The following is a 27,599-nucleotide window of genomic DNA, read 5'->3' on the forward strand; positions in this document are numbered from 1 at the left end:
TGGGATTCCCACTGCACCAGGACCATGCAGCTGTCAAGGGATGTCTGCATCAGTAAGGGCCACTTTGTGAATGGCCCAGCTGTCCTGATTTTGGCCCTGCCAGCTGTTTGTCCCTGACCGCAAGGAAAGCCTTTGCGCACAGAGCCCAGCCGCCTTAAAGACGCTGCATCCGAGCCACCCGGAACTGTAAGAACCAGCTGTGCCCCTTCCTCCAAGTCCCCTTGGGAACTAGGCCCCTATTTGGGAGTTCTCGGACTTGTCCTCAAGTCCCCCTGTGCAGCCAACTTTTTGGTGGGCCCCCTTCTTCGTAACACACCCAGCTACAACTATATCAGCACCCTGCTCCCGGTGGAATTCGGGAAGCTCCCGAACTGCTGGTTGTACTTTGGACCATGGGCTCCTACATCACTAAATGCAGAACCCCTACATTTGACCTGTATGCATAATTGATTTTTCCTTCCGTAGGACTGCATTGTGCATTAAAGTGCACAGGTTTGAACTTTGTGCTTACCTAATAGAACATTAAACTCATCTATTTCTGCCTCTGGAAGCCTTTGGGGAACCACTAGACTCTCTGCACATTTTAGTGCACTAGTGCACTATATAGAGAGCCAGCTTCCTACAAGCTGTGATTCAGAACATGTAGCTGGGGCACAGCCAAACTGGCAAGGAGACACTATACCCAGGGAGAGTCCCCCTTCATGTAAGTTGAGAGCCCCTGCACAGGTGGGAGAGGGAGCCCACCCTGTGGTCCGTACAACAGGCGAAAGAAGTATTTTTCACATTCAGTTGCTTCTAAAAAACGAAACAACGCCGATAAGTGAAGCAGCAGATGAAGCTCCCTACCCCCAAACCTGTGGTCTTCCTATAACTTCTGCAGCTCCTTTCAGACTGCCACTGATTCATGATAAGGGCCCCTACTTTGTACAAAATAGCTTGTGGCAGCAGTGTAATAAGAGGGTGATTTCAGAGGAAGGGAGAGCACTCTGTACGGAACAGATTCATTACAGACTCAGACAAGGCGGGATTGGATATTTCATACTTGCTGTGGACATCCAGTTTTGAACTAAAGATAATCTACACAAGCTCTTGATAGCAGCCCTCGTTCTTAACGGCAACCTCAGTCGAACTTGTTGCCATCTCTCCACAGACATCCAATTTGTTGACTACTTCAGACTGATGAGTATGGGACATGTCATCGTTATCAGGCTGAGAACATCATTAAGTTAAATTGGCTCTCAGGCTGCAAAATTGACTCACAAAATGTTCCAGTCCAAAAAAAGTCAGTCATGCTATTAAAAAAAAAAAAGCACCAAGAAAAACACTTGCTTTATATTTTAAATGACTTTGGACAGCTGTGAATGTCATGGTAAAATCTCTTCTTAAGTAATCTTGTTAAAATGTTTTGCTACACTTCATCAACATTTGGAAACGGCCAGACTTAACTCCTGAGAGAGGGTTTACCTCCAGAGGGGATGGTCTAGGCGTACTTCATACACAAAACAAGTGAAAACAACTATTATAGCATCAGACACATTTGTAACATCTATGCATAGTCCACTGTAGCTACAAAGTCCTGTGCGCAACATGAAATCCCACAGCAGTGCACTCCCCAGGAACAGCGGACTACAGTAGGATTGGACCATATATCCTATGCAGTGTTCTGTTAGGATGCCCTGATCTAATGTGTTTCCAATAGAGGAGGTATGCAGCTCTAAATGCGTTTGGGGGTATCGGTTTCTAAATAACTGAGGTGTCCTCAGAAACCTGCGCACCGGGTGACAAACTCCAAACAGGAAATTTATGGTAATCGGAAGTAATCTCTCATATATACATTGTTGAGGTGTGTACACAGGACTGCTTTAAGCAAAATATCTGCTTTCAGTGTTCAGACAAGATAAATGATGTGTCGCCCTGATGATGACCTTATACAAATAATTGGGCCCATGGTTTTTTGAGGTCGAAACGCTTTGACAACATTGCATGAGGGGTCTATGACCACTTGCTAGTTCGGTCGGACTAAACCCCCAATCCAGGCCTGCAGCCTCTGTCTATAGACCCCCTCTACCGTCATCGGTCCAAGACACCTTTGCACCCGGCTGCTCTGGCCAAGCAGAAAAGGACCTCAGGTGCCCCTACCTCCACGAGCATCGCAAGAACTGAACCTCCTTTGTGGTTCACCCAGACTGGTCCCCCAATCCACCCGAGGCATCTTTCTAAGTGGACCGATCCCCATTGACCTCAACGGGGAACCTGACGCTGGACTGCACCAGCCGCCCCAGTGCCACCCGAGATGAGCTGTTGGTGTAGGTTAGGACCCTGCTCCATACTCACCTTAAGTCTGGAAGATTGGTCCTGTAAGTTGCTGTAGAGTACCTGTTTGCGGTATACGTTGTCTCTCTCATAGAGTAACATTGCAGCTACAAAAAATGCAGTGCCAACTTTTGTGAATTATAAAAATTCATAACTAGAAAAGTACTCACCTGATTCCGGTGATCTTGGTATCTAAATTTAAATGAAGGGATGTGTTATTTTTATAAATTGGTGTTGGATTTCTTTATTGTGTGTCTCACTTACTGCCTATGTGTGTGCATTACATGATATGCCTAACCGCTCACCCACACTACCACAAGAGAGAGCTTTTGGGGTGTCATTTGTGCCTCTGTAAGTCCTTTGGGGGTTGCCTGGACTCTTTGCACAGTGTACCTCTTTTTGGTCCACTCTTTAGGGCCAGCTTCCTCCAGCCCGTAGAAATGATTTTGCTAACGAGAGGCCAAGGACTGAATGGAACTTCACACCCCACTCCTTCCTCCACATCAAAAGAGATATCCTTGCAGAGCTGTTGACGACTCAGTCTGCATTTCACCACTAATACTACAATATAATACGATCCACAGCACCAGGTGGATGTCAGTCATACCCTGCAGGTATCTATAGCCTGTGACTATGCTTTTTGTGACCTGCATCTCTGTTAGACTGTGTGCATGATTGCCTTTTTAAGTGTTCCAGTTGTATGCATGTATGTTTGCCATAAGTGCATAAATGCCTGTGCATTTGTGGGGCTGCTTGGGGTATCGGGCCTGCACAATGCCCAGTCTGTGGGCACGGGCCCCTGCACAACCACTGGTCTGTGGGCACGGGCCCAGGCACCTGCACAACCGCTGGTCTGCGGGATTAGGCGCCTGCACAACCGCTGGTCTGCGGGATTAGGCGCCTGCACAACTCCCGGTCGGCAGGCATGGGTGCCTGCACAACTCCCGGTCGGCAGGCATGGGTGCCTGCACAACTCCCGGTCGGCAGGCATGGGTGCCTGCACAACTCCCGGTCGGCAGGCATGGGTGCCTGCACAACTCCCGGTCGGCAGGCATGGGTGCCTGCACAACTCCCGGTCGGCAGGCATGGGTGCCTGCACAACTCCCGGTCGGCAGGCATGGGTGCCTGCACAACTCCCGGTCGGCAGGCATGGGTGCCTGCACAACTCCCGGTCGGCAGGCATGGGCATGCGCACAAACGCTGGTTGGCGGACAGAAGTCCCTACACAACCGCTGGTCGGCAGGCATGGACAACCATACAACTGCTGGCCAGTGGGTATGGGCACCCTGAACAACCACTGGTCTGCAGGCATGGGCACCCGCACAACTGCTGGTCTGCAGGCATGCATTTACACCTGTTCAGAGTGTATGGACATCTGTTGGTCTTTGGCCATGGATGTCATATGATCAGACATTGTACTGTAGAGTCAATGACGTGCCTCTACCAATGACTGGTAGAAATAGGTACTTGAAAGCAGAAACCTAGTGGGAAGCAATAGAGCTCTCCTCTGAAGACAGGGCCTGACTAGGGATTATTTTTTTATTTTTTTAACTTGCCCAGTATAGGGATTTCTCAAGAAACACGTAAAGACCGAAAGGGCATGAACACTCCACTCTTTTAATCTACCTCAAACTGGACATGAAGCCTGCAGCACAACTGCACACATTATAGACATCAGTCCACCATGCACCTCAAATTGGTAAGACCTGTCCTTGGAGATAACACCTTGTCTAAGGATAACTAAGATAAGCTACAGTCAACACTGTGTGATCTCATGGGGTCTAAATAGTGTAAACTCTTCTATAAATTATTAGAAAGTATGCTTGTTGTGAGGACAGATAATGGGTGATGGGGAGGTTGTCTTTTCAGTAACTGCTGGAAAGTTGATCCCACTTGGGATGGTCCTGCAGTGTGCTGGGCAGCTCTTAAATGGAACATCTGCAATTTAGACTCCTTCTGCAACAAAAACTTCAGTGAGGACTTCTAGTTATGGAGTATTCTGCAAAAGCCCCTCATGGAGTACCAACATGCACAGAAGTTCTGAGCTGTGTCGTGGTCGGCTACACTACGGGTTGTGCCCCATATTAATCTAAATGCAGTGTTCTCATCGTTCTGAGGAAGAGGGGAGGCAGTAGGGCCAGAAAGATCATGGACATTAGCACTTCTGAAACTTTGGTGGTTCGTCTTTTTAAAATTTCTGTAGAATATTAGAGGAAACAACACCTTCTGAAGAAAAATACAAAAAAAACTTACAGATGTCTGAACTACCTTTATGTTTTTGTAGGCACAATAGCCAAAATAAAAATCACTCCGCACCAGAGCTGGTTAGTGAAGAAGCAACCAGCTTCTTCTACTAACAAGACAAAGGTACACAAGAACAAAACACACTCCTTTGTTATCAAGAGAGTTGGGAATGTGCAGCCATTCAACCCTAACAGTAAAACAATGGCGAGCGAGTGTGGATGAGTGGGCGTGCTGAAGGGAGGGCCTGAGTGCAGGAGGATCATGTGGCACTTATTTCTTGGTGCTGTGGTATGCACTCTTCGTCATAGGACAGTATTTCTATGCACTGGGTTTGATGGGATCTGGAAGTATCATTACTTCAGTTATTCGCTAATTCAGCTGTGGAGATGGGATCAGGTTCTGGTCTCTGGTGTCTCGCTTGAGTGATGCCTCACTTGGGTAAGCCCCCTCCCTCTGCCAGGGCACACAAAAACTGGGTAAACGTTGAGACAAATCAATCAATCAATCAATCAATCAAGGCATTTATAGAGCGCGCTACTCACCCGTGAGGGTCTCAAGGCGCGGGGGGTGTTACTGCAGCTCAAAGAGCCAAGTCTTGAGGCGTCTCCTGAAGGCGAGGTGGTCCTGGGTAGTTCTTGGGTGAACGGGAAGGGAGTTCCATGTCTTGGCTGCCAGGTAGGAGAAGGATTTACCTCCAGCGGTGGATCTGCGGATGCGAGGGACGGTGGCGAGGCTGGCTGAGCGGAGCTTGCGGGTGGGCGTGTAGAACGAGAGGCGTCTGTTGAGGTATTCGGGCCCTTTTTGTGGAGGGCTTTGTGGGCGTGGGTGAGGAGCCTGCAGGTGATCCTTTTGTTGACGGGGAGCCAGTGCAGGTGCTTCAGGTGGGCAGATATGTGGCTGTGGCGTGGTATGTCTAGGATGAGGCGTGCGGAGGCGTTCTGTATTCGCCGGAGACAATTCTGTAGCTTTGTGGTGGTTCCTGCGTATAGGGTGTTTCCGAAGTCCAAGCGGCTTGTGACGAGGGCGTGGGTAACAGTTTTTCTATTATCGGTAGGGATCCAGCGGAAGATCTTTCGGAGCATGCGAAGGGTGTGGAAGCAGGCGGGCGAGACAGCGTTGACTTGCTTGGTCATGGTGAGGAGGGGATCCAGGATGAATCCAAGGTTGAGTGCGTGGTCTGAGGGGGTTGGTGCGGTGCCCAGGGCCGTGGGCCACCAAGAGTCGTTCCAGGCGGACGGGGAGTGCCTGAGGATGAGGACCTCCATCTTGTCGGAGTTTAGCTTCAGGCGGCTGAGCTTCATCCATTCTGCGACGTCTTTCATTCCATCATGCAGGTTGGCTTTGGCGGTGGCTGGGTCTTTGGTGAGGGAGAGTATCAGCTGGGTGTCGTTGGTGTAGGAGATGATTTTGATGTTGTGTTTGCGTGCGATGTTGGCGAGGGGGCTCATGTAGATATTGAAGAGGGTAGGGCTGAGCAAAGAGCCTTGTGGAACGCCGCAGGTGATCTCGGTGGTTTCTGAGCGGAAGGGCGGGAGGTAGACTCTTTGGGTTCGGTCAGAGAGGAACAAGATGATCCAGTCCAGGGCCTGTCCTTGGATTCCAGTGGAGTGGAGGCGGGTTATTAGGGTGCGGTGGCACACGCTGTCGAAGGCAGCCGAAAGGTCCAGGAGGATGAGGGCGGTAGTTTCTCCATTGTCCATCAGGGTTCTGATGTCGTCGGTGACTGCGATGAGGGCGGTTTCCGTGCTGTGGTTGTTATGAAAACCTGATTGGGAAGGGTCGAGCAGGTCGTTGTCTTCAAAGAAGTTGGTCAGTTGCTTGTTGACGGCCTTCTCGATGACCTTGGCCGGGAAGGGGAGAAGAGAGATGGGGCGGAAGTTCTTCAGGTCGTTGGGGTCAGCCGTGGGTTTTTTCAGGAGAGCGTTGACTTCCGCGTGTTTCCAGCTCTCGGGGAAGGTGGCAGATGCGAACGAGCTGTTGATGATGCTCTGGAGATAAGGGGCGATGATGGCGTCGGCTTTGTTGAAGATGTGATGGGGGCATGGGTCCGATGGGGAGCCGGAGTGGATGGTGTTCATGGTGGTTCTGGTCTCTTCGATGCTGACTGGGGTCCAGGCGTTGAGGGTAGTGGGTGGGGCTGTTTGGTTCAGTGGTGGGTGGCGGGGTTTGGGGTCCGAAGCTGTTGTGTAGGTCGGTGATCTTTCGATGGAAAAAAAGTAACGAGGGAGTTGCAGAGTTCTTGTGAGGGCGTGATGGTGTTGGAGCTGGCGTTGGGGTTGGAGAGCTCTTTGACAATGTTGAAGAGTTCCTTGCTGTTGTGGGTGTTGTTATCAAGTCTCTCTTTGAAAGATGCCCTTTTGGTGGAGCGGATCAGCTGGTGGTGTTCACGGGTGGCGATCTTGAGGGCTGACATGTTTTCTGCTGTATGTTCTTTACGCCAGGTTTTTTCGAGGGTTCTTTGGAGGCTTCCGTGAACCACGGGGGTTTCCTGATGTTGGTCTCTCTTGGGTGGCTTCTGAGCGGGGCGAGGTCGTCGGCACAGTTGGTGATCCACTGTATAAGGCTGAGGGCGGCGTTGTTGGCGTAGGTGGTGATGGCAGGTTGGTTATGGTTTAGAGTTGCGAGTAGCTGTTCTGTGAAGATTTTGTTCCAGGGTCTGCGGGGGATTTGTTGTGTGCGAAGGTGGTGGGTCTCACGTTTGAAGGTGAAGTGGACGCATCTGTGGTCGGTCCAGAGTGGCTGAAGGCTATGTGGTTGCTGGCGGAAAAGATGGAGTCGAGAGTGTGGCCAGCGGTGTGGGTGGGGGTGTTCACCAGTTGCTTGAGTCCGATGTTGGCGAGGTTGTCGAGCAGGGTGGCGGTGTTGGTGTTGTCGTTCTTCTCCAGGTGGAAGTTCAGGCCCCCGAGGAGGATGTAGTCTGGCGAGACTAGGGCGTGCGGGTGATGAAGTCAGTGATGGATTCGCTGAATAGGGCGCGTGGGCCAGGGGGCCTGTAGACGAGAGTACCTCTGAGGGTGGTCCTGGGGTCGGTGTGGATCTGGAAGTGCATGTGTTCAGCGGCGAGGGGGGTGTCTTCGGTGGTGGTCGTGATGTTGATGGAGTTCTTGTAGATGATGGCGATTCCTCCCCCGATTTGGTTGGTGCGGTCTTTCCGGGCGATCTTGTAGCCGTTGGGGATGGCTACGGCGATGTCAGGAGCTGAGGAGCCGTTCATCCAGGCTTCTGTGACGAAGGCGACGTCAGGAGCTGTTGTGTCCAGGAGGTCCCATAGTTCGATAGCGTGCTTGTGGATGGAGCGTGTGTTGAGGAGGATGCACTTGAGGTGGTTGTTGGTGTGCGGGCTGGTGGAAGGACTGCAGGCTTGGTGGAAGGTATACTTGCAGGCTTGACAGACGAAGGGTCCATGAGTGCGTTTGGAGCTGGCTTGGTAGCAGTTGGCGGTTTGCCCGGGGGTTGAGTGCGTTGAGGGAGGCGGCATTGTATCTGAGATGGGGGATTTGGGTGCGGTGGGTGCCAGGGCGTCTGGCATTGGGCGTGGTCCAGGTGCAGACGGGCTTGACTTTGGCGCGCCAGCTGCGCGGCCGCCATAAGAGGGGAAGGGGGGGAGGAGGGGTCACCTGGGAGGCAGGAGGAGGGCAGCGGTTCAAACCATTCAGAGGTTCAAGTCACTGGCGTTGGTTGCATACACTGGAATCTGGCTTGTGGCCTTGCATTTCTTCTTTTGGGATTGGCCTGACCATACGGATAATGCTGTGGAGGTGAGGCTGCCTAGTGCAGCAGGAGTACTTAAGGATCATGGTCAAGGTTACATGCTCGACATCTGAAAACTTCACACTACGCTGCAGTTTCTTCACTACAAACTGATTCTGTGTGAGAGTAAATGCTAAAAAAGGAAACCACTATGCAGCAAAAAGCACTCTATCACCTTATAGATACAACAGTTAATCCCAAATCTTCTCACAAAACAAAACTACAATTTCCAACATAATCCTACTAAAATAACTGTGCACGAGTGGGTGTACTGTCTTTTATAACAGCATTATGGCAACTGACCCAAATTAATCAAAGGGCGCAACACATTTTAACCCTTTATCAAGTCTTTCTAAATTCTTGGTGCTGAAGATTTCAAACGGTTTGTGTTTCTGGGTGCCTGACCCCTCCCCCACGTCCTGTGAACAGACACAGACTTTGGTGCTTGAAACCCAACACCGTCTGACAACTCTGCAGCATTTCCATTTTCAGGCCCTTCTATTATTCTTGCAGATTAGGGTGGGACCTTGACCACTATCACTCCCTAATACAGAGAGGAGAAGTGGAGCTGGAGACTAAGTACAGTCACTGCTGTTGTAGGAGACTGCATGGCTGCAGTGCTATTTATCTGCCATCAACATCTAGGATGCTATATGTGCAGTGCCAAACACCAAGAGAATGGCTGATTGTGCAGCATTATGCACAAGCTTGATACACAACACCAATTCCATAGAGGAATTAGTGTAACTTGGGTACCTCGGTGATAGGAGCACAGAGTTCAGTGGAAATGTCAAAAAGGACTGTGCAAGGCTCCGGGCTTACATCTTCTTCGGTCATACATCAAGCAGAGTCAGTGAAGCGCCACACATATCTTGTCACCCCTCAGCACACCAGCATTCCCTGGCATAGCACACCAACTTACATTGCTGCCCCGCATTTTTGAGCTTTTCTTCCCAGGTCTGACGGGGCCCTTGCTGTGCGCCACACTGGCGCGGAAACCGGACACATCGTTGAAGCTTTCCTTCGTGTTCCTCTTGGAGCCTTTCTTTCTGCCACCGAAGCCAAACTTCTGATCCTTGAAGCGTCTCTTTGCATTAGGTCTAAAAGTAGGAAAAAAAAAGCAGTGTCAAACCAAAGACAAAGGTACAGAGATCAAATGCCATCAGCTACAAATAGAGCCAGAGATACATCTACACATGAATACAACTGCAGCGTGTGGTAGAGATCAGCAGCCCATCAGCTAAAGCCACAGCAGAATGAGCAAAGGTAAACAACATCTCCACCAAGGTACGCACATCACCTGATCAACAGACCCGCTGGTGCCCACGGCACCCAGAATTAGGTTTTAGCACCTGCAGGAGAAGATCGAGATCCAAAGACCAACATGTCAAATCACAGCCAGATGAGCAATCAGAGGTAACAACTACAGTTGGCATACAGTGACCAACCAGTCATCGTCGAACTACAGCCAAAGAGCTCTGAAGACCATAAGCTGCCATGACAGCCCAAGGCACCAGGATCCGAAGATCATCTGCAATCACTGCGCAACACAGACAAGAAGGTTTGTACTTGCTCAATGTAGCACAAAAGTGCAAGGTGTGGGCAATGAGGTGTCCCTTGCAAATTTTAACAGAATTGAGCTTCACAAAGCTAAGGTTATCGTACTGAATATCTTGCCCCTGTTAAAGGGGGAACTATGCAGCCAACTGTGGAGCACTGTTACCCTCACCTGTGCTTTACTTGCTTTCACAGTTTCAAAAAAGTCAATTTATGTTGATACCTTTAGTTGGTAACCCTGCACTTCAAATGAAAGGGAGGTTTAAAAAACAAGGGAACCTGAGTCACCATGGACCTTGGGTAAACATCCTACAAAACAGTGCCCCCTAAACGTATACATTCAGCATGACTTCCAACTGAACAGTGAGTTATTGCTTTTTTTTCTAATCTAAGAAACTTTCCCTAAAACCAACCCTACACATCAGCGCAGTGGGTGTTTGTGAGAACATCTTCAGTGCTCTCTTATCAGTGATACACATACTTAAAAAAGAGTAATCAAAGTGAGCATCAAAAAATAAGATTAGCAGAACCAGTTGGCATATCAGAAAAGGACCTGGAGCAGTGGCATGAGTGAGCCTGGACTAGAAAAACACGCGCGGATGCAGAAAGGCCCACTCTTCTGGGGGGTGGGCGAGTGACCCCGGGCCGGCTGACACCTGTGCTGTAACAAGGCAAAATAAAAGGACTAGCTGTCGGTGGTGTAGGACAACAGGGGCTCAGTCGGTCTAAGACTGAGAAGGGTGGACAGTGTCACTGCCAGGAAGGCATGCAGGAGAGAAACTGCTAGTGAAAAGCCCATTGGCAGCACTGACACCAATAAAACACATGAATAAACCAAAAATCTCTTTCCGTCACAGCCGACCATTGAAACTTCAGATAGGGGGGCTCTTCACAATATGTATTTTGAACGTTTCCAGGAAGCAGTACAGCCCCTTGCATCATCTTCCGTCCCACTAGGGACTAGGGAGGCTCACCCCTTCTTCATCCGCTGCGCAGCAGCTCCGTCTGGCTTCCCCTTCGGCGGCTGCATTTTATCTCCTTCAAGGAAATCCAGCCTGTCCGTGAGACCTGAAGGGAAGAAGAAAGGAAGCTCAGAACCTGGCGCACTACTAGAGGACAGCAGCAGATCCAAAACCACAACCACAGGGCAGCAAATCACAGAGTCTCTCAGCATGCAACACTAACCCAGCAGCACATAAGAGGTCGCCCATCACCTTAACCAGCCAGTACACCCAAGAACTCTCAGCACTTGGCAGACATTACATTCACAGTCGCCAAGCACCTGGCGCACCAGCAGCAAATCACATAATCTCATAGAGTGTGACACTAACGCAGCAGCACATAAGAGGTCACCCATCACTTTAACCAGCCAGTACACCCAAGAACTCTCAGCAATAGGCAGACACTACATTCACAGAGTACATCAGACATCGCCAAGCACCAGGCGCACCAGCAGCAAATCACAGAGTCTCTCAGCATGCAACAGTAACGCAGCAGCACACGAGAGGTCACCCATCACTTTAACCAGCCAGTACACCCAAGAACTCTCAGCACTTGGCAGACATTATATTCACAGAGTACATCAGAGGTCGCGGAGCACCTGGCAGACATTACAACTATAAAGCAGCAAATCAGAGAATCGCTCACCAAGTGACACTAACCGTACACGCCCATCAGCACATAAGAGATCACCCATCGAGTTGAACCAGCACTGCACTCACAGTAGCACACCGAACAGACAGCATTTGGCAAATATTACAGTTACATAGCAGCAAGTCACACACTCTATCGACCTCAGCCACAGTTACAAAACACACATGGCCCAGCACCTGGAATTAATGCTAAACTCACAACCGCAGTCTCCACTTCAAGCGTATTTACATATTTTCTTGTAATATGATTCCTCAACAATACCTTTCTGGTATTTTTTAATTGAGTTCATCATCGTAGACTTCTCCTTCTGTCGCTTCTGGAGAACCTCAGTCTGCACCTGTGGATCACAAAAGACTATTTACCTAGAGTCCATCCAATGGATATCTTTAGAAGTGTGTAATATAGAGCACATTACCCCAACCGATGTGTAACATACAGAGAATTATAACAGTCATGCTACATGTCCCTTAAAGAGGCTTCTGCTACCCGTAATACGAGGACACAATCATTGTCACATATTTCTAAGATGAAGAAAGTCAGCCTGGTGATACTATTTTATAGAAAAAAGTTAAAATAACAATATCAAGGGGTTTGTGAATAATTGGAGTAAAGTGGGAAGGAGGGGAAGGGCATGAAAAAAGGGAGTAAATCGAAGTAAAGTGGGGGGCAGGGGAGTTCCACTTCAAAAGCCAAAAAACAAAGACAAGCGCCTTTGTTTTTCTACTGAGGAATAATATACAAAAAGCAGTCAATACAGAACAAGCAAGAGCGGCTACTAGTAATGTTACACGTGTCAACCACATACACAGTGCAACCTAGATCGTTTTAACGACATACAATGTGCAGCTGCACAGAGTACAATATGCGATTTATCAACATTCTTCAGTGTGAGGGCAACGGCTTGCAAGAGGCAAAGTCTTAAGTGGATCATGATACTTCTCAGCTCCGTCAACAACGGTAATAAACAGCATATTACATTCTGTGTATCGGCATGTATGATTTATACTATTGTTTGTTGTGTTTTGTAATTGCAAACAAAGGTATTTAACAGGGCCCAGAATTCAAGGTTTAAAGATATGCTTTCAAAATAACACATGCTGAGGTCTCATGACTACTAGGAAAGTTGTTTCCCTCTGACAAATCAGGCCTCGAAAATTCTACTCGCCCACTCGCTATGGCGAGTCATATTTTACCAGGTCGAGCAATTTTTAGGACTTACTTGTCCCTTCTGGAGAGCTGACATAGAACAGGTGTTCTGTTCAGTCAGACAATGAAGGAGGTCTTTAAATCTTGTTATTGTCATATTTGCTCTGAGTTCAGAGACAGAGGTCAAAAGTCACTTTGTCTTACTGTAGGAAGTTGGCTCTGTATGTGCTATTTCAAAGTAAGGAATAGCATGCACAGAGTCCAAGGGTTCCCCTTAGAGGTAAAATAGTGGTAAAAATAGATAATACTAATGCTCTATTTTGTGGTAGTGTGGTCGAGCAATAGGCTTATCCAAGGAGTAGTGTTAAGCACTTGTTGTACATACACATAGACAATAAATGAGGTACACACACTCAGAGACAAATCCAGCCAATAGGTTTTGTTATAGAAAAATATCTTTTCTTAGTTTATTTTAAGAACCACAGGTTCAAATTCTACATGTAATATCTCATTCGAAAGGTATTGCAGGTAAGTACTTTAGGAACTTCAAATCATCAAAATTGCATGTATACTTTTCAAGTTATTCACAAATAGCTGTTTTAAAAGTGGACACTTAGTGCAATTTTCACAGTTCCTAGGGGAGGTAAGTATTTGTTAGGTTAACCAGGTAAGTAAGACACTTACAGGGCTTAGTTCTTGGTCCAAGGTAGCCCACCGTTGGGGGTTCAGAGCAACCCCAAAGTCACCACACCAGCAGCTCAGGGCCGGTCAGGTGCAGAGTTCAAAGTGGTGCCCAAAACACATAGGCTAGAATGGAGAGAAGGGGGTGCCCCGGTTCCGGTCTGCTTGCAGGTAAGTACCCGCGTCTTCGGAGGGCAGACCAGGGGGGTTTTGTAGGGCACCGGGGGGGACACCAGTCCACACAGAAATTTCACCCTCAGCGGCGCGGGGGCGGCCGGGTGCAGTGTAGAAACAAGCGTCGGGTTCGCAATGTTAGTCTATGAGAGATCTCGGGATCTCTTCAGCGCTGCAGGCAGGCAAGGGGGGGATTCCTCGGGGAAACCTCCACTTGGGCAAGGGAGAGGGACTCCTGGGGGTCACTTCTCCAGTGAAAGTCCGGTCCTTCAGGTCCTGGGGGCTGCGGGTGCAGGGTCTCTCCCAGGTGTCGGGACTTTAGGTTCAAAGAGTCGCGGTCAGGGGAAGCCTCGGGATTCCCTCTGCAGGCGGCGCTGTGGGGGCTCAGGGGGGACAGGTTTTGGTACTCACAGTATCAGAGTAGTCCTGGGGTCCCTCCTGAGGTGTTGGATCGCCACCAGCCGAGTCGGGGTCGCCGGGTGCAGTGTTGCAAGTCTCACGCTTCTTGCGGGGAGCTTGCAGGGTTCTTTAAAGCTGCTGGAAACAAAGTTGCAGCTTTTCTTGGAGCAGGTCCGCTGTCCTCGGGAGTTTCTTGTCTTTTCGAAGCAGGGGCAGTCCTCAGAGGATGTCGAGGTCGCTGGTCCCTTCGGAAGGAGTCGCTGGAGCAGGATCTTTGGAAGGCAGGAGACAGGCCGGTGAGTTTCTGGAGCCAAGGCAGTTGTCGTCTTCTGGTCTTCCGCTGCAGGGGTTTTCAGCTGGGCAGTCCTTCTTCTTGTTGCAGGAATCTAATTTTCTAGGGTTCAGGGTAGCCCTTAAATACTAAATTTAAGGGCGTGTTTAGGTCTGGGGGGTTAGTAGCCAATGGCTACTAGCCCTGAGGGTGGGTACACCCTCTTTGTGCCTCCTCCCAAGGGGAGGGGGTCACAATCCTAACCCTATTGGGGGAATCCTCCATCTGCAAGATGGAGGATTTCTAAAAGTTAGAGTCACCTCAGCTCAGGACACCTTAGGGGCTGTCCTGACTGGCCAGTGACTCCTCCTTGTTTTTCTCATTATTTTCTCCGGCCTTGCCGCCAAAAGTGGGGCCTGGCCGGAGGGGGCGGGCAACTCCACTAGCTGGAGTGTCCTGCTGGGTTGGCACAAAGGAGGTGAGCCTTTGAGGCTCACCGCCAGGTGTGACAATTCCTGCCTGGGGGAGGTGTTAGCATCTCCACCCAGTGCAGGCTTTGTTACTGGCCTCAGAGTGACAAAGGCACTCTCCCCATGGGGCCAGCAACATGTCTCGGTTTGTGGCAGGCTGCTAAAACTAGTCAGCCTACACAGATAGTCGGTTAAGTTTCAGGGGGCACCTCTAAGGTGCCCTCTGTGGTGTATTTTACAATAAAATGTACACTGGCATCAGTGTGCATTTATTGTGCTGAGAAGTTTGATACCAAACTTCCCAGTTTTCAGTGTAGCCATTATGGTGCTGTGGAGTTCGTGTTTGACAGACTCCCAGACCATATACTCTTATGGCTACCCTGTACTTACAATGTCTAAGGTTTTGTTTAGACACTGTAGGGGTACCATGCTCATGCACTGGTACCCTCACCTATGGTATAGTGCACCCTGCCTTAGGGCTGTAAGGCCTGCTAGAGGGGTGTCTTACCTATACTGCATAGGCAGTGAGAGGCTGGCATGGCACCCTGAGGGGAGTGCCATGTCGACTTACTCGTTTTGTCCTCACTAGCACACACAAGCTGGCAAGCAGTGTGTCTGTGCTGAGTGAGAGGTCTCCAGGGTGGCATAAGACATGCTGCAGCCCTTAGAGACCTTCCTTGGCATCAGGGCCCTTGGTACTAGAAGTACCAGTTACAAGGGACTTATCTGGATGCCAGGGTCTGCCAATTGTGGATACAAAAGTACAGGTTAGGGAAAGAACACTGGTGCTGGGGCCTGGTTAGCAGGCCTCAGCACACTTTCAATTGTAAACATAGCATCAGCAAAGGCAAAAAGTCAGGGGGCAACCATGCCAAGGAGGCATTTCCTTACACTTACAATTAATTTTCCTTCTCACTGTAGAGTTCCAAGATTTTGTCAGGTTTTTCCTAACACACATTTAAATAGCTAAGTTATCTGTACAAACATTTCAAAATATATTTCAGTAGTTGTAATAGTCCATTGTTTGTACCTCTGTGTGATGGAAAAATATATTTAATAGGGTGAAAACACATCAGAACACTTTACTTGGTGAACTGCAAAGAATAAGTATGTTTTCTAAAACCAGACTTTCACAGATTTGGGAATACATTATATGATCTTATCAGTAGACTTTCTTGGAAAGTTCTGTCTGTAAATGACAGTGCGCTACCACATCGTGCTTTATGAATATATTAATTAAAAGCGAGTTTTTAAACATAAACCCTTCTGTCCTGGTAGCAATGCTATTAGTAAACTGAAAGGCAAGTAATGGATCATGTGTCCCCGATAAGTGGTCTAGATTCTTTTTATACATGGAGCAAACGTTTAGTCTAGTTAATGAAACATAGAAGTTTTTGTTGTACAGCAGAAATGCTGAACTCACATATTTGAAGGTGCACTCAAATGTGAGAATGAAGAAAAAGGTGACTCAGTAAACTATAATATTTGCCTAGGATAACACAACATGAGACCCGTTCACCGGTCAAGTACATTAAAGTTATGATCGAGTAGATTGTTCAAGTTACTCGACCTGCAGGTCTAGTAACATTTATGATTTTTCGAGGCCTGCAACCTGTGAGAGAGTGAGCAGTCTTTTCAGGTGTCAGTTATGCTGTACTGTGCAATAACACTGGATTTGACTATCAAGGTTGAGTAATACTATACAAATGTGTAGGAATAAACGTATGAATGTTATTTAGTACATCTGTTCTGAATAAAATGTTACTGTGCAACATTTATTTTAACTCGCATGGCATAAACCTGTATACAATAAATGTTTTGGTGCTTTTATGGAACAAAATACAGTGACATAAAAAACAATATTTACCAGAGACCTATGAACTATGAAAACTATTTCTCAGCCCCAGTGAAATATGGGTTTCGTGATTATAGCAACAGTTTCCAACCTACTCTCCAAAGTTTCACCACTGTCCTGGCCAGTAGGATTAGGATCCAGTAGAAAAACAAATTGTGCAGCAGAGGTATATAAATTATGTGGCAAGCAAATTATGGAACATTATGCAGCAAATTATGTGTGAATATTATTTGAACGCATTTGAGATAAAACAAGGATTTTCTTGATATGTGCAAATGAGCAGCAAATTTTGTGTTAAGTGCAGTAAATCCACCACTGAGCGGTGAACACTGAAGTCAGATCTTCACAATCATACGGGCATTGACCACTTTTATAATCAACAATCTGTTCAAGAAAAGAAAACAAAACCTAAACATTCTAATCCTATCAGTGCCCCCACGTAACTCCTCCTAGAAGAACAGCACTTCACAACAGCCGTCGTCTACACAAGAAAATGTTTATTAACAGCGCAAAGTGATTTCTCCTTTTCACTTATGTTCTTCAATAAACATTTCACTGTTTAGAAAAGTATATAAGCTGAACACCCCCAAAATAAAAGTCCAATATGAACAATGTCCAGCAGGGCCATATATTGCCATCTTGGGGTACTGGGGACATAGACAAACCACTTGTGCTTTGTCACTTGAACGCCTCTGTATCAATATTAGACCATATTACATGGATACTCATTATGTATTCACACTATTTAACATGCTTTGGTGTTTTATTGCATAAAATGCAGTGGTATAATCCCTATTTTGCACATAACTATGAAATATGAAAAATATTTCATAGGTTCCTGTGCAATATAGATTCATCATCATAACAGCTACAAGCCACTCCACATACAATTACCCACCATTTACTCAACTTTACATTCGTGAAAGGTAAAGAAAACCTAAATACTTTAATTCCGATCAGTGCTGCTGCGCATTGCAAAGAACAGCTTTAATGTTCTCTGCGCTCTCCAAACAGAATGCGTTTTAACACAAATTGTGTATTTCTTTAAAATTCTACATTCTTAGCCAAATATTTATTCTTCTCATCTTTTTTCGACAAATCAGCAAACAATATAGTTCAGTCTTTCACATATTTCAATAAGCATTTTTCCCCAAAAAAAGTTTCACGCTAAATGTTTCAAAATTACCATGGAATTGAACAATAGTTTAAGAATAGCATGCGTAACATGGCCCTATATTGCCTTCAGTCTTATGATTTATTACATCAAAGGAGCACAGACAGCAAGATAGGACCACATTACACGGCTATCCACAATATTATACAGAGACAGCAGCAATCCGCTATCTGACAAAAAAAAAGTTCTCCTTCATCCTGGAGGTGGGATTTATTTTCGGGGAGGGGTGTGCATTGGGAGGGGGGGAATGGGTCTCCGGATGAACTAGTTTTAGTTTCATCACCCATCACAACAAAGTCTTTATATGCACCCCCACTGGTATGATCATTTACCCCACTCTAACAGTTAACAACAATGTCCAGAAAAGCAGGTCTTACCTTCTTGCCATATTTTCTGAGTGCTCGCAGCTGCTTGGCTTTTTCACCTCTCTCCATAGAGGCCTGCTTCTCTTGAAGCTTTTTCCTAATCTGTAAACAATGCAAACCATATCAGACATGGAAATGAGCAGCTGCACCCATGAGTGAAGAGCCACAGAGAAAGTTATCTGGAACAAAAAGTCACAAGTACTCATCAGTAGCTCATGAGCATAGAAATCTTGAATCAGGGAGGGCACCTAAAACACCTTTGAGGGAAAAGGATTGTCCATATGCCACCAGCCATATGTGGCTCTTCCCTTAACTTAAAGTGCTACAAACACTTTTCATTAAACTGCCCGCACTCACCTTCTGCATGTGCTGGTCAGTTTTTGCCATCTCAGCAAAGTAATCAGCTGGCCGGCGAGTTGGGATTCCTGACTGTTTCAAACGAGGTAGAGCCTCTAGAACAGCAGCCTGGGCCTGTCGATAACTGCAGAAAAAAAGTGGTCATACTTGGAAGATGTACAGCAACCTGTGCATAATTCACATGAGACACCTAGCTGTGCCATAATTCAAACTGTGCAACATTTGCGAATCTCAGGAATACACGTGTGGGCACGTTAGACTAAAAACAACACAAATAAATGTCACCATGCAAACTACACAACCACCATGGAACCCTTGTGATCACATTCACCTGTTCACCTTACTATGCAAGTGAGTTGTACAGTGTGAACCTAACTATAAAGTAACATACTACTGTAGAAGAGTGAAATGTGCACTAGAGGGTATGTGCCAAGGGATGCTTCAGGAGTGGATTTAAAGTGAGGGATGAGACACCCCTTAGCCCAGATGAAGGAGAGCAATTGTGACAAAAACCCACTCGCAGCTGTAGCCTTTACACAAAACACCTACTAATGCCTTTTGACCCCGCATAATCCCATATGGACACTTCAAAATGTACATCGCCCTGACCACCCATCTGTTCATCCTTCACTCACACCTCTCTGGCATCCATACTGTACACCCTCCTAGATAACCCACTAGGGATCCCCTGACACTGCACTTTGAGTTGTGCACCTTTCCTCATACACGTAGCCTTACACGTCCCATGCCCACCCTCTTCACTTCAGACTGCCCACCCGCCTTGCAGTCTTCAGACCGCCCACCTGCCTTGCACAGTCTTCAGACCGCCCACCCGCCTTGCACAGGCTTCAGACCGCCCACCCGCCTTGCACAGGCTTCCGACCGCCCACCCGCCTTGCACAGGCTTCCGACCGCCCACCCGCCTTGCACAGGCTTCAGACCGCCCACCCGCCTTGCACAGGCTTCAGACCGCCCACCCGCCTTGCACAGGCTTCAGACCGCCCACCCGCCTTGCACAGGCTTCAGACCGCCCACCCGCCTTGCACAGGCTTCCGACCGCCCACCCGCCTTGCACAGACTTCAGACCGCCCACCCGCCTTGCACAATCTCCACAACTAAGCGCGTCCAATTTTTAAATACACACAGTACCCTCTAAGGGGGGCACAACTCACCTTACGTGATGCAATCTCAAGCTGGCATTTATTTCGAACAATCAACTGTAAAGTTTTTGTGGTAATGGAGTGGAACTAAGCAGATACTCGTAAATGATTTTAGACAGAAGCTTCAAAGAGCAAGATTTCCAAAGATTAGCAAAAGTAAAAAAGACCAGTAACATGACAAAGGCTCAAAAGAAAAGAGTTTTACATGACGTATCCTTTTCTATTTAGGGGTGCTCAGGCGAAGAAGGCGAAGACGAAGACATCCTGAGAGATCTCACGAAGATATAAGATTGGAATATCTCCAAAAGGCACATGAGAGCTGCCATGAAAGAGCTGAAAGGTAATTCTATTCATAATCAGAAGGATGCTAGTATGTTATCTAGCATGGCTAGATACAGGCTAACTCATCACAAGTCTGGCAACTGGATTCAGGTGGCTTGAGCAAAATGAATCAGGTCTTTGGGGAGACCCAAGAAGAGCACATTCGAATAATCCAGAAGGGATCCTATGATGGCAGAGATAATACCCACCTGTCAGGGGAAAGGCACACCTTTTCTTACACAGCAGAGGAGAAAAGAATAGGATTCAATCGCAGCTGAAATTTATGAAACCAGCTTAAGTTTGAATTCACACAAATCCTACATTACAGACTGTCCTCGCCAAAGAGGGACAGGAGTCTTACTTCCAGAGGTGGGTAAATATCAGCCTAGGGGCGACTTGACAAAAAAATACTGAATTAAGTGCTCTTCACCAAGCCATGCCTGGGCCGCATTTTCTGGGGTTGAGCATACACTTGCTGAATAGACACATTCCATGCCACCAATTTACCCACATATAAGCACCACTTTATCCATTTCTCTGTCAACCTTGTACTCACAAGCTCATTTCTCGCTGGAAGTCGTCGTCTGGGTCAATATTGGATTTGTCTGTTGTCAGGCCAGCCACATCTGGTGCCAAACCAGTTATGATGTCAAGACGCTCAACCCAAGCCAGGTCCTTCCGGAAGTCAGCAAGACATTGCTTTAAGCCATCCTGCAATGAAGAACCTTCAAAATTATCTCATGTGACATTCTTCAGACAAACCTTAATCAAGAAAAAAAACATAGGGACAAAGAATGACCAGGCAAAGAAGGAAGCACTACCAAAGTGATCATCAAAAAGTGGGACTAGGAAGACACTAAAAAGGGAGGAAATATAAAAGTAACTGAAGTGTAAAGAAAAATTTACCACTTGACAGAAGACAGATTCATTTGCCATTCTCCCATCACCCAGGGTTCAATGCAAATAGTTTGTGAAATACAACATTTGCCTAAACGACTTTTTTCAGTGACAGACAAGACCCCAGCCCTCCACACTAACCCATACTTGCTTCACATTCTTTTTCCAGGGATGTGGAATTTAATAAAATATCTACTTGTCCATAGGACAGGATGATTCTAAAATCTACTTGGCCCTTTTGTGCCATGTAGTGCGGCGACAAATTATGGCAGCAATCTCATTATGTAAGAGCTCTGATAATACCCTCTCTGATTATGCCAGGGCTACTACTATAGTAGGGCTTGAATACTTGCAATTCCAATCCCTACTAGAGGAATTTCCTTATTTTGCCACCTTTCTGCAGATCTACATACTGAGCTGTAGGAAGCAGGTAAGCAATAGTTCCAGGGCTGGAATGCCTTTGAGTCTGCAAACCTACTAACTGGCATGTTTTAAGGATTTTCAGCAGCTCTTCCATACATTTTTTCCCATAATGAGAAAGGTTGGAAATATACTCCTGACAATGACAGAAGTAGAAGTTCTTCCAGGGTTGGAAAAAAGTGGTTGGAGGGAAAGTGAACTTGTAAACGCTCATCAGATTTTCACAAGAGCAAATCTACACATGCATACTTCCTCGTGCTAAAATACAGTTCACAAATATTTTCTAGGAGTACGATTTCCTGGTCTACTTCTGTAAGTTCTTATGAATCCATGAAAGTCACTAATTCAAAGACAAATACCATGGGTGCACTTTTGTGACTTTCTTTAAGAATTGGGTCCCTAATTAGGTCTGGCGTTAACAAAGACATTTTGTTTTTATTAAACTTCTATTTCTCTCTCTATCTATCTATTGGCTGGCTTTACTGAGAGTGATCGCATTCTGCTCTTCCACAAGGAGCATATTGGCACTCAAAGTAGTTTTGTTCACTGCCAGGAACTACTGTGGCAATCAGTGGCGTAACAAAACTGGAGGGGGCCCCTTTGCAAAGAACATGGAGGCCCCCCTCCAGACTCACTCAGGGCAGGTGCTGTGCTGAGGGGGCCCCCTGGAAGGGGGGGGGTGAGGGGCCTTTGTTACGTCACGGGTGGCAATGTGTAGTTTTTGAGACCAAAACCTTTTTTTCCTTTTTGATAGTGTTTGTTACAATGGTGAGGGCCTGGCAGACCTCACAACAATAAAGATCTACAAAAGCCATGTCAAGACAAGACACGCACTGACGAAACCAAAAGACTCACAAAAAAAATGTCGGATCAGTTAGCTTTGCCAGTGATTGTTTTTCATGCTTCCCATAATCTTGTTGAAAAAAAGTGACACTGATTTTCCACTAGGAATATTTTTGGGAAATTCGGGCATGCATCACCACAATTTACTAAATGATGCTTACGTTTTTTTTCCTACTTGCATTTTTTTCACTGAACATAGTATTTTGAAAGCAAAGAATAATTGCTTTCTTACAAGCTTCTGCAAACATTTGCATCTAATCAGAGAGCATTCTGGGAGCATTATACTTAGCCTCATATTGTTAAATTTTTCAAATGTGTGCACATTTATTTATTTATTTTTAACTAGGACCACTGTCAGTAGTGCAGTGTGACCCCTTAAAATGTATATTTACAGTGCTCACCCTAATAATAAACGCTTTTCATTAATGAACAATAAATACAAGTTCAAACAGCATTAACATATGGGCACATATTACCTCAAATGCAGACAGTTCCCTTCTCTGTAAACTGGCAGTCAAAGGGTTTGTGATGCAGGGGGTTGGCCTACTTGTCCAAAGGACAAATTAAACATGAAAACGTGTTCCCCCTAACCCCAAACAATATGTCCCAGGCATCGGGCAATAGAAATTCCACATTCTTTTTTTTTTCATTTAATAGGAATGAAGACAGTTGATTCCATTTTCCTGAACACACGTAACACTTAATATAAAACAGGTATTTGTCGAGCGGAAGCTCTTTCGCAAAGAGTCTCTTTTGGCACTATTAACATAACATACTTCTTTTTACTCCATTCAGGGATACTCATGTTACTGGCATTCTAAAGGGTGAGTGGAAATGCTGGGATTTGATACTCTGGATTTTTTAGCACTCATATGACCTTTAATCTCACATCTGGATAAAGTTATTTATAGGTATTAATAGTTTTGCAGTTTCAGACTATTCACAGAGTATTCCTTCTAGTGACTGAGGTCCGCAAATCACCTTGTAGAAAGGTCTTTAAGTAATATCTGTCTTCCTAAACCAGATGACAAAAAAATGACTAACAAAGTGTACCATACAATGTGGGGCTGGTGAAATAATGATCAGTGTCATCATGAGTTGTGGTTCTCTCAGTGGCCCAACACCAAGCGCGTAAAATCCACCATAACCAAGCTTCTCATGTCATGAACGTGAAAACCTTACATCTCACTTCAAAACCTGTTTACTATTCTATGGTTCTTAGTCTGATCTAGATTACAATTCTCTGTGCTGCGGACCTTGGACTCTGGCTCATCATTCTGTTGTACTCCTTCGGCTTGAAAGTCATCTTGTGCTTGCCGCCTTTCATCTCCCCGCACAATGAACATCGATGGCCTGGTCATAGTGCATTCCTGGCACAGCCACACCCATCCAGTCCTCTGATTTCAGCTCAAGATCCGCATTCGCTGCACGGCCTGCTCTAGCCAACTCCACAACCCTACATACAACCTTCTCGTTCATTATATCCTATGGGATTTAGGTTTCGGCGGACGGGCTGTCCGGCACCGCTGTGATGGAGTAACCTGTTCGGAATAATCTAAATCAGGCTCTTAGTTTTCTACAGAGGAGGAAACCCCATGAGGTGCCTGCTGGTAACATTCTTTCTAGGCTGCAGTCAAATCCGCGCTTATTGTTTCAGTCGGATTTGTGCAGCAAAAAGCATCGGCTGCTCTAGGCTACAACTAGGAGAAGGCTCCGGTAATTGCTCTGATTTCTTTAAAACGTTTGTGGAATCATCTCCCAAACCCCAAGTTGGCTAGAAAACCATTTAACAAAGAAGCCTCCGGCAGCAGACAAACATAGAACATGCAATGGGACATCCAAGAGACATTGTTATAAGAAACCTTCTGAAAAATAATCCCAGGTGCAGAGGTTGTACAGTCAGGAAACAACAAAGGCTGCAGGTATGAATGGAAATATAAAGACTTGCATTGTGAGGGTCCAAACAGCTCTGCGCCTCACAGCACTTCTGATCACTGAGACCATGATCAGCAGCACAAAAAACAAACTGCAGCCTGTTTTCTGACTAAGGAGGTGACATGTATTAGTCCAACTAAGGCAACATAATTGTGTGGGGATCATGGACTGTCAGGGGTTGCAGGAGGAGGGGAGAAAAGGAGAAACTGGCCTTTTGCGCATGGATAGACGGCATGAACTCGTAGTGTTGGCTCTTCCAGGGGGTCAGAGAAAAGGTTTGCTATGTCCTCTCGCTGAGTTCACAGTGGCAGTCTCTTTAGGAAGATAAATTTTGTTTAGACAGTTTTCTACCATGACACCTCAATCCTGTAGGACATCTGATCGCTTCACACAGTATACAGAGATGCAATGAAAACACATGTATAGAAGAAAGTGCATACAACATACATGGGAAAGTACTAGACTCAAGTTTTTCTGGACAGAGCATATGGAAATGACCGGACAGCACACATGCACACTACATTCCTACTATTTCACAGTATTTGTGTAGAGGAGCGATTACATATAGATTTCAAGCAGTGTATATAAAGATGTAGGTGCCATATTGCACCTGCAAATATGCACATAACGAAGTAAAACATGGGGTAACAGTTTTCTATGTTAGCAGGTATTTTAAGCTTGCATTTAAAGATGCAGAAGGACATAGCCAGTCTGATTTCAGTCGGTCATTTCATAACTTTGGTGCATTGCCCGAGAATGAGCGGGATAGTTTTGAACCCGCCTTGAAACGAGCAGTCTGCCCCGATTCAATGAATGTGTTTATTTGGACATTTTATATAGCGCTACGTGCTCCTCCAGCGATACTTCAGAGCACTGTACTGACCAAACTGAAGCCTGCTTTTGTGCAGGAACAGCAGCCCAAACGATGAGATGGTGAGTATCCAACACCAAATGTTTCTTTCTTGTGACCTAGTCAAAAAATAATCAGAGGAGTTACATTTTTTTGAATCACAATGTGTTAAGTTTCAAGCTCTTGAATGCGATCGAAGCAGCTGAGTGACAGCATTAGTATAGATTTTAGTGGGATCGAAGTCTTGCTGGAGCTCCTGTATGAAGTTAGTTTCAATGATATAGACATGATCAACTTTTGTAAGGCCAGGTTGGCTGGTCTGGGTGTGTGTCGCTGAAAAGAGCGTTTTAATCATTGATTTCATGTGGGTATCTCTTTTCAGTTTGTCGTCAAGACCGGCTCCAAGCAATTGGGCACTGGTGACAATTCTGTAAGTAAGGCCCAAATTTGTGAGCACTCAAGCCATTTGTATGTTAAATGGTTTTGGAATCTGGGAAGATGTGGAAGAATTCAGTTTGTCTTAGGTTTCATTTCATTTTCTTCCAGGTAGACTCAATAGGATGTATGTTAGTAATGAACTCTGCTGTACACAAAATGGTGGGGATAGGATTTAGCCTTTGCTGAGGCAAGATTTGAATCACATGACAAACTGTTCCTGTGACACCAGATAGTTTCTCTAAGAATTTGCAAAATATAATGGCCAAAGGATGTGAACAAGTTAAACAAATTAGCACATCTCTCTTATTTATGACTAGCAGGGAACTGTTTACTATTTTCAGTATATTCGTTGTAGCGGGATGCTTTACCCTGAATCCAGACTGGCGATTACGCAGTCAGAAGTAGTCATTTATGTGCAGTTTACGTTTTCCAGTGAAGAAACTCTCCGTAGGAGCCTTGACTCAGATGGCATGCTAGAGAAAAGGAGGAAGTTATGCTGATGGACAGGACATAGAGCAGTTAAAAGTGGGGAGCTATGTTAATGGCCAACAGAGGATGCTTGGGAAGCAGATTCCTAGCCCATTAAAAAATAACCTAAGAAGATCCCGGAACAGGGTTTCTGGCATCGGCCATGAAAGCTCAGAGCCATAGTGACCATTATAAAAGACATGTTTATTAGGAAACGGACACCTGTTATTTAGAATTGTGCACATGCATACCTCCCCATCCAAAAAAACAAATACTAGAATATGTCCTTGTACTTGCAGAAGAGAATGAATTTGTTCTTTCACACTCACCCGACTGTTCACTGGCTTCTTCTTAGCTTCAAGCACCACATTCAGACCTGGCTTAAGCTTTCCTTGTGCAAAGGCATCCTGCAGCTGAGGGGGGAAACAAACATAGGTGACCCAACTCCCCTAGAATACCTTGGAACCCACAGACATGAAAACCACAAACCCACAGCCAAAGGTACTGATCCAAAGGCACTGCTTGCATCCAAGACAAACAATAACATCACTGGCATTTCTGGATTTATTAAATTGCCTGCAACCAGTCACAGCACGTTTTATACTCTGTCTTGGCGAAACTTTCTTTCCGAGGCTATGTTTCTATGCATTGGCTGCTAGCAGGCTTCCAAGCGCTCTCATTACTTGTGCATGTGATTAATACCAGCATGACTTGCCCAGTTTCAATTCTGAAGGACAATGCCTTGCAGCTACACAGCAAAAAACAAAATCAATTTCCTTTGCATAATATGAATAAGAACTGTGAAGCAACATTCTATTTAGCCTACTTCGAACGCTCAAAGTTGAGCATCCTCATCGGGACAGGATCATTGAGTAATAAAGTAATCGAAGACACGGATGCTAACCATATTCCGCCTACAATGAGCATGACAAACAGCTCTGCATCCTGGAATATGTTGGTGGAAAATCACATAACCGGAACGCCCCAGATATATACACGAAAACCCACAAACATATAATATGTCTACCAACAACCATGGTACCCGTGAGCAAGTTTCTGGTATGTATGTACTGATAATTATACACTGCAAACCTGGTTCAACAGCAATGGTGGGCTGCACATTATATGCTGCAGCTGGAAGGCGATCTACAAGATTGTGTACATCAAGTGGGGATGAAACAAATACATCAAGTGGGGACTAAACAAATACATCAAGAGGGGATTACACAAATGCATGTTATCCACATTACAGTTCTAATTTCAGGCACAAGGAAATGAAGTGATTCGCCCAGAATCAATCAATGAGTCCAGCGCTAAGCCCAGGATTGGAGCCTGAGTTCCCAGGTTCCAAAGGCGACAGGTCTACCCACTAGCCCACATCTCCACCTGGTGCCTTCTCGTTTTCCTGGCAGTCATGCCCTAGTGACCTGGTCATAATGTCTTAAGTTAATAAAATCCAACTACCAGCTCCGGATAAAACCAGTAGACCTAATTTTGGAAGGAAAAAGCAGCTTAGTAAGCCAGAACTGACTGGAGCTAGAATGGACCTGGTCCTGTTATGTTAGAAGCCGACAGACAACAAATACAAAAGCCCTTTCGGTATTACACCCCAGGTGTAGACATTGAAGTGCAACTGAGTCCAGCTCCTTCTGAGTTATGGATAGGTTGGGAACAGTGCAGTCTCACCCTAGCAATTACAGATGTTTAAGTGGTTCCATTGTTTAGATGGTGCATATGTTACCTGTGGGGCAGCTGGGCTGTGACAACCTTTTGGTACTTGGACATTTTGTCTATCAAGATGTGCCCAGGGATGTTATCCAGTCAGGCTTTGCGGGGGTCTTGCTGAGAATCAAGATGG

The 27,599-nt window shown here is 46.2% G+C and overlaps 1 protein-coding gene across 2 annotated transcripts in view; it reads right to left on the minus strand.

Annotated features, from left to right (window-relative positions):
* Nucleotides 1-27,599, minus strand: part of EBNA1BP2 (EBNA1 binding protein 2) — a 47,275-nt gene that overhangs the window by 10,297 nt on the left and 9,379 nt on the right. For both annotated transcript variants that reach the window (XM_069227787.1, XM_069227786.1), the window contains exons 3-9: nucleotides 26,071-26,154; nucleotides 20,447-20,601; nucleotides 18,410-18,533; nucleotides 18,065-18,154; nucleotides 11,779-11,854; nucleotides 10,839-10,932; nucleotides 9,230-9,407 (exon numbers count right to left, since the gene is read on the minus strand). In XM_069227787.1, the coding sequence (XP_069083888.1) occupies nucleotides 9,230-9,407; nucleotides 10,839-10,932; nucleotides 11,779-11,854; nucleotides 18,065-18,154; nucleotides 18,410-18,533; nucleotides 20,447-20,601; nucleotides 26,071-26,154 (801 nt within the window). The remainder of the gene's footprint in view (nucleotides 1-9,229; nucleotides 9,408-10,838; nucleotides 10,933-11,778; nucleotides 11,855-18,064; nucleotides 18,155-18,409; nucleotides 18,534-20,446; nucleotides 20,602-26,070; nucleotides 26,155-27,599) is intronic.

This window comes from Pleurodeles waltl, chromosome 4_1 (genome assembly GCF_031143425.1).
Source record: "Pleurodeles waltl isolate 20211129_DDA chromosome 4_1, aPleWal1.hap1.20221129, whole genome shotgun sequence".
Taxonomy (NCBI): domain Eukaryota; kingdom Metazoa; phylum Chordata; class Amphibia; order Caudata; family Salamandridae; genus Pleurodeles; species Pleurodeles waltl.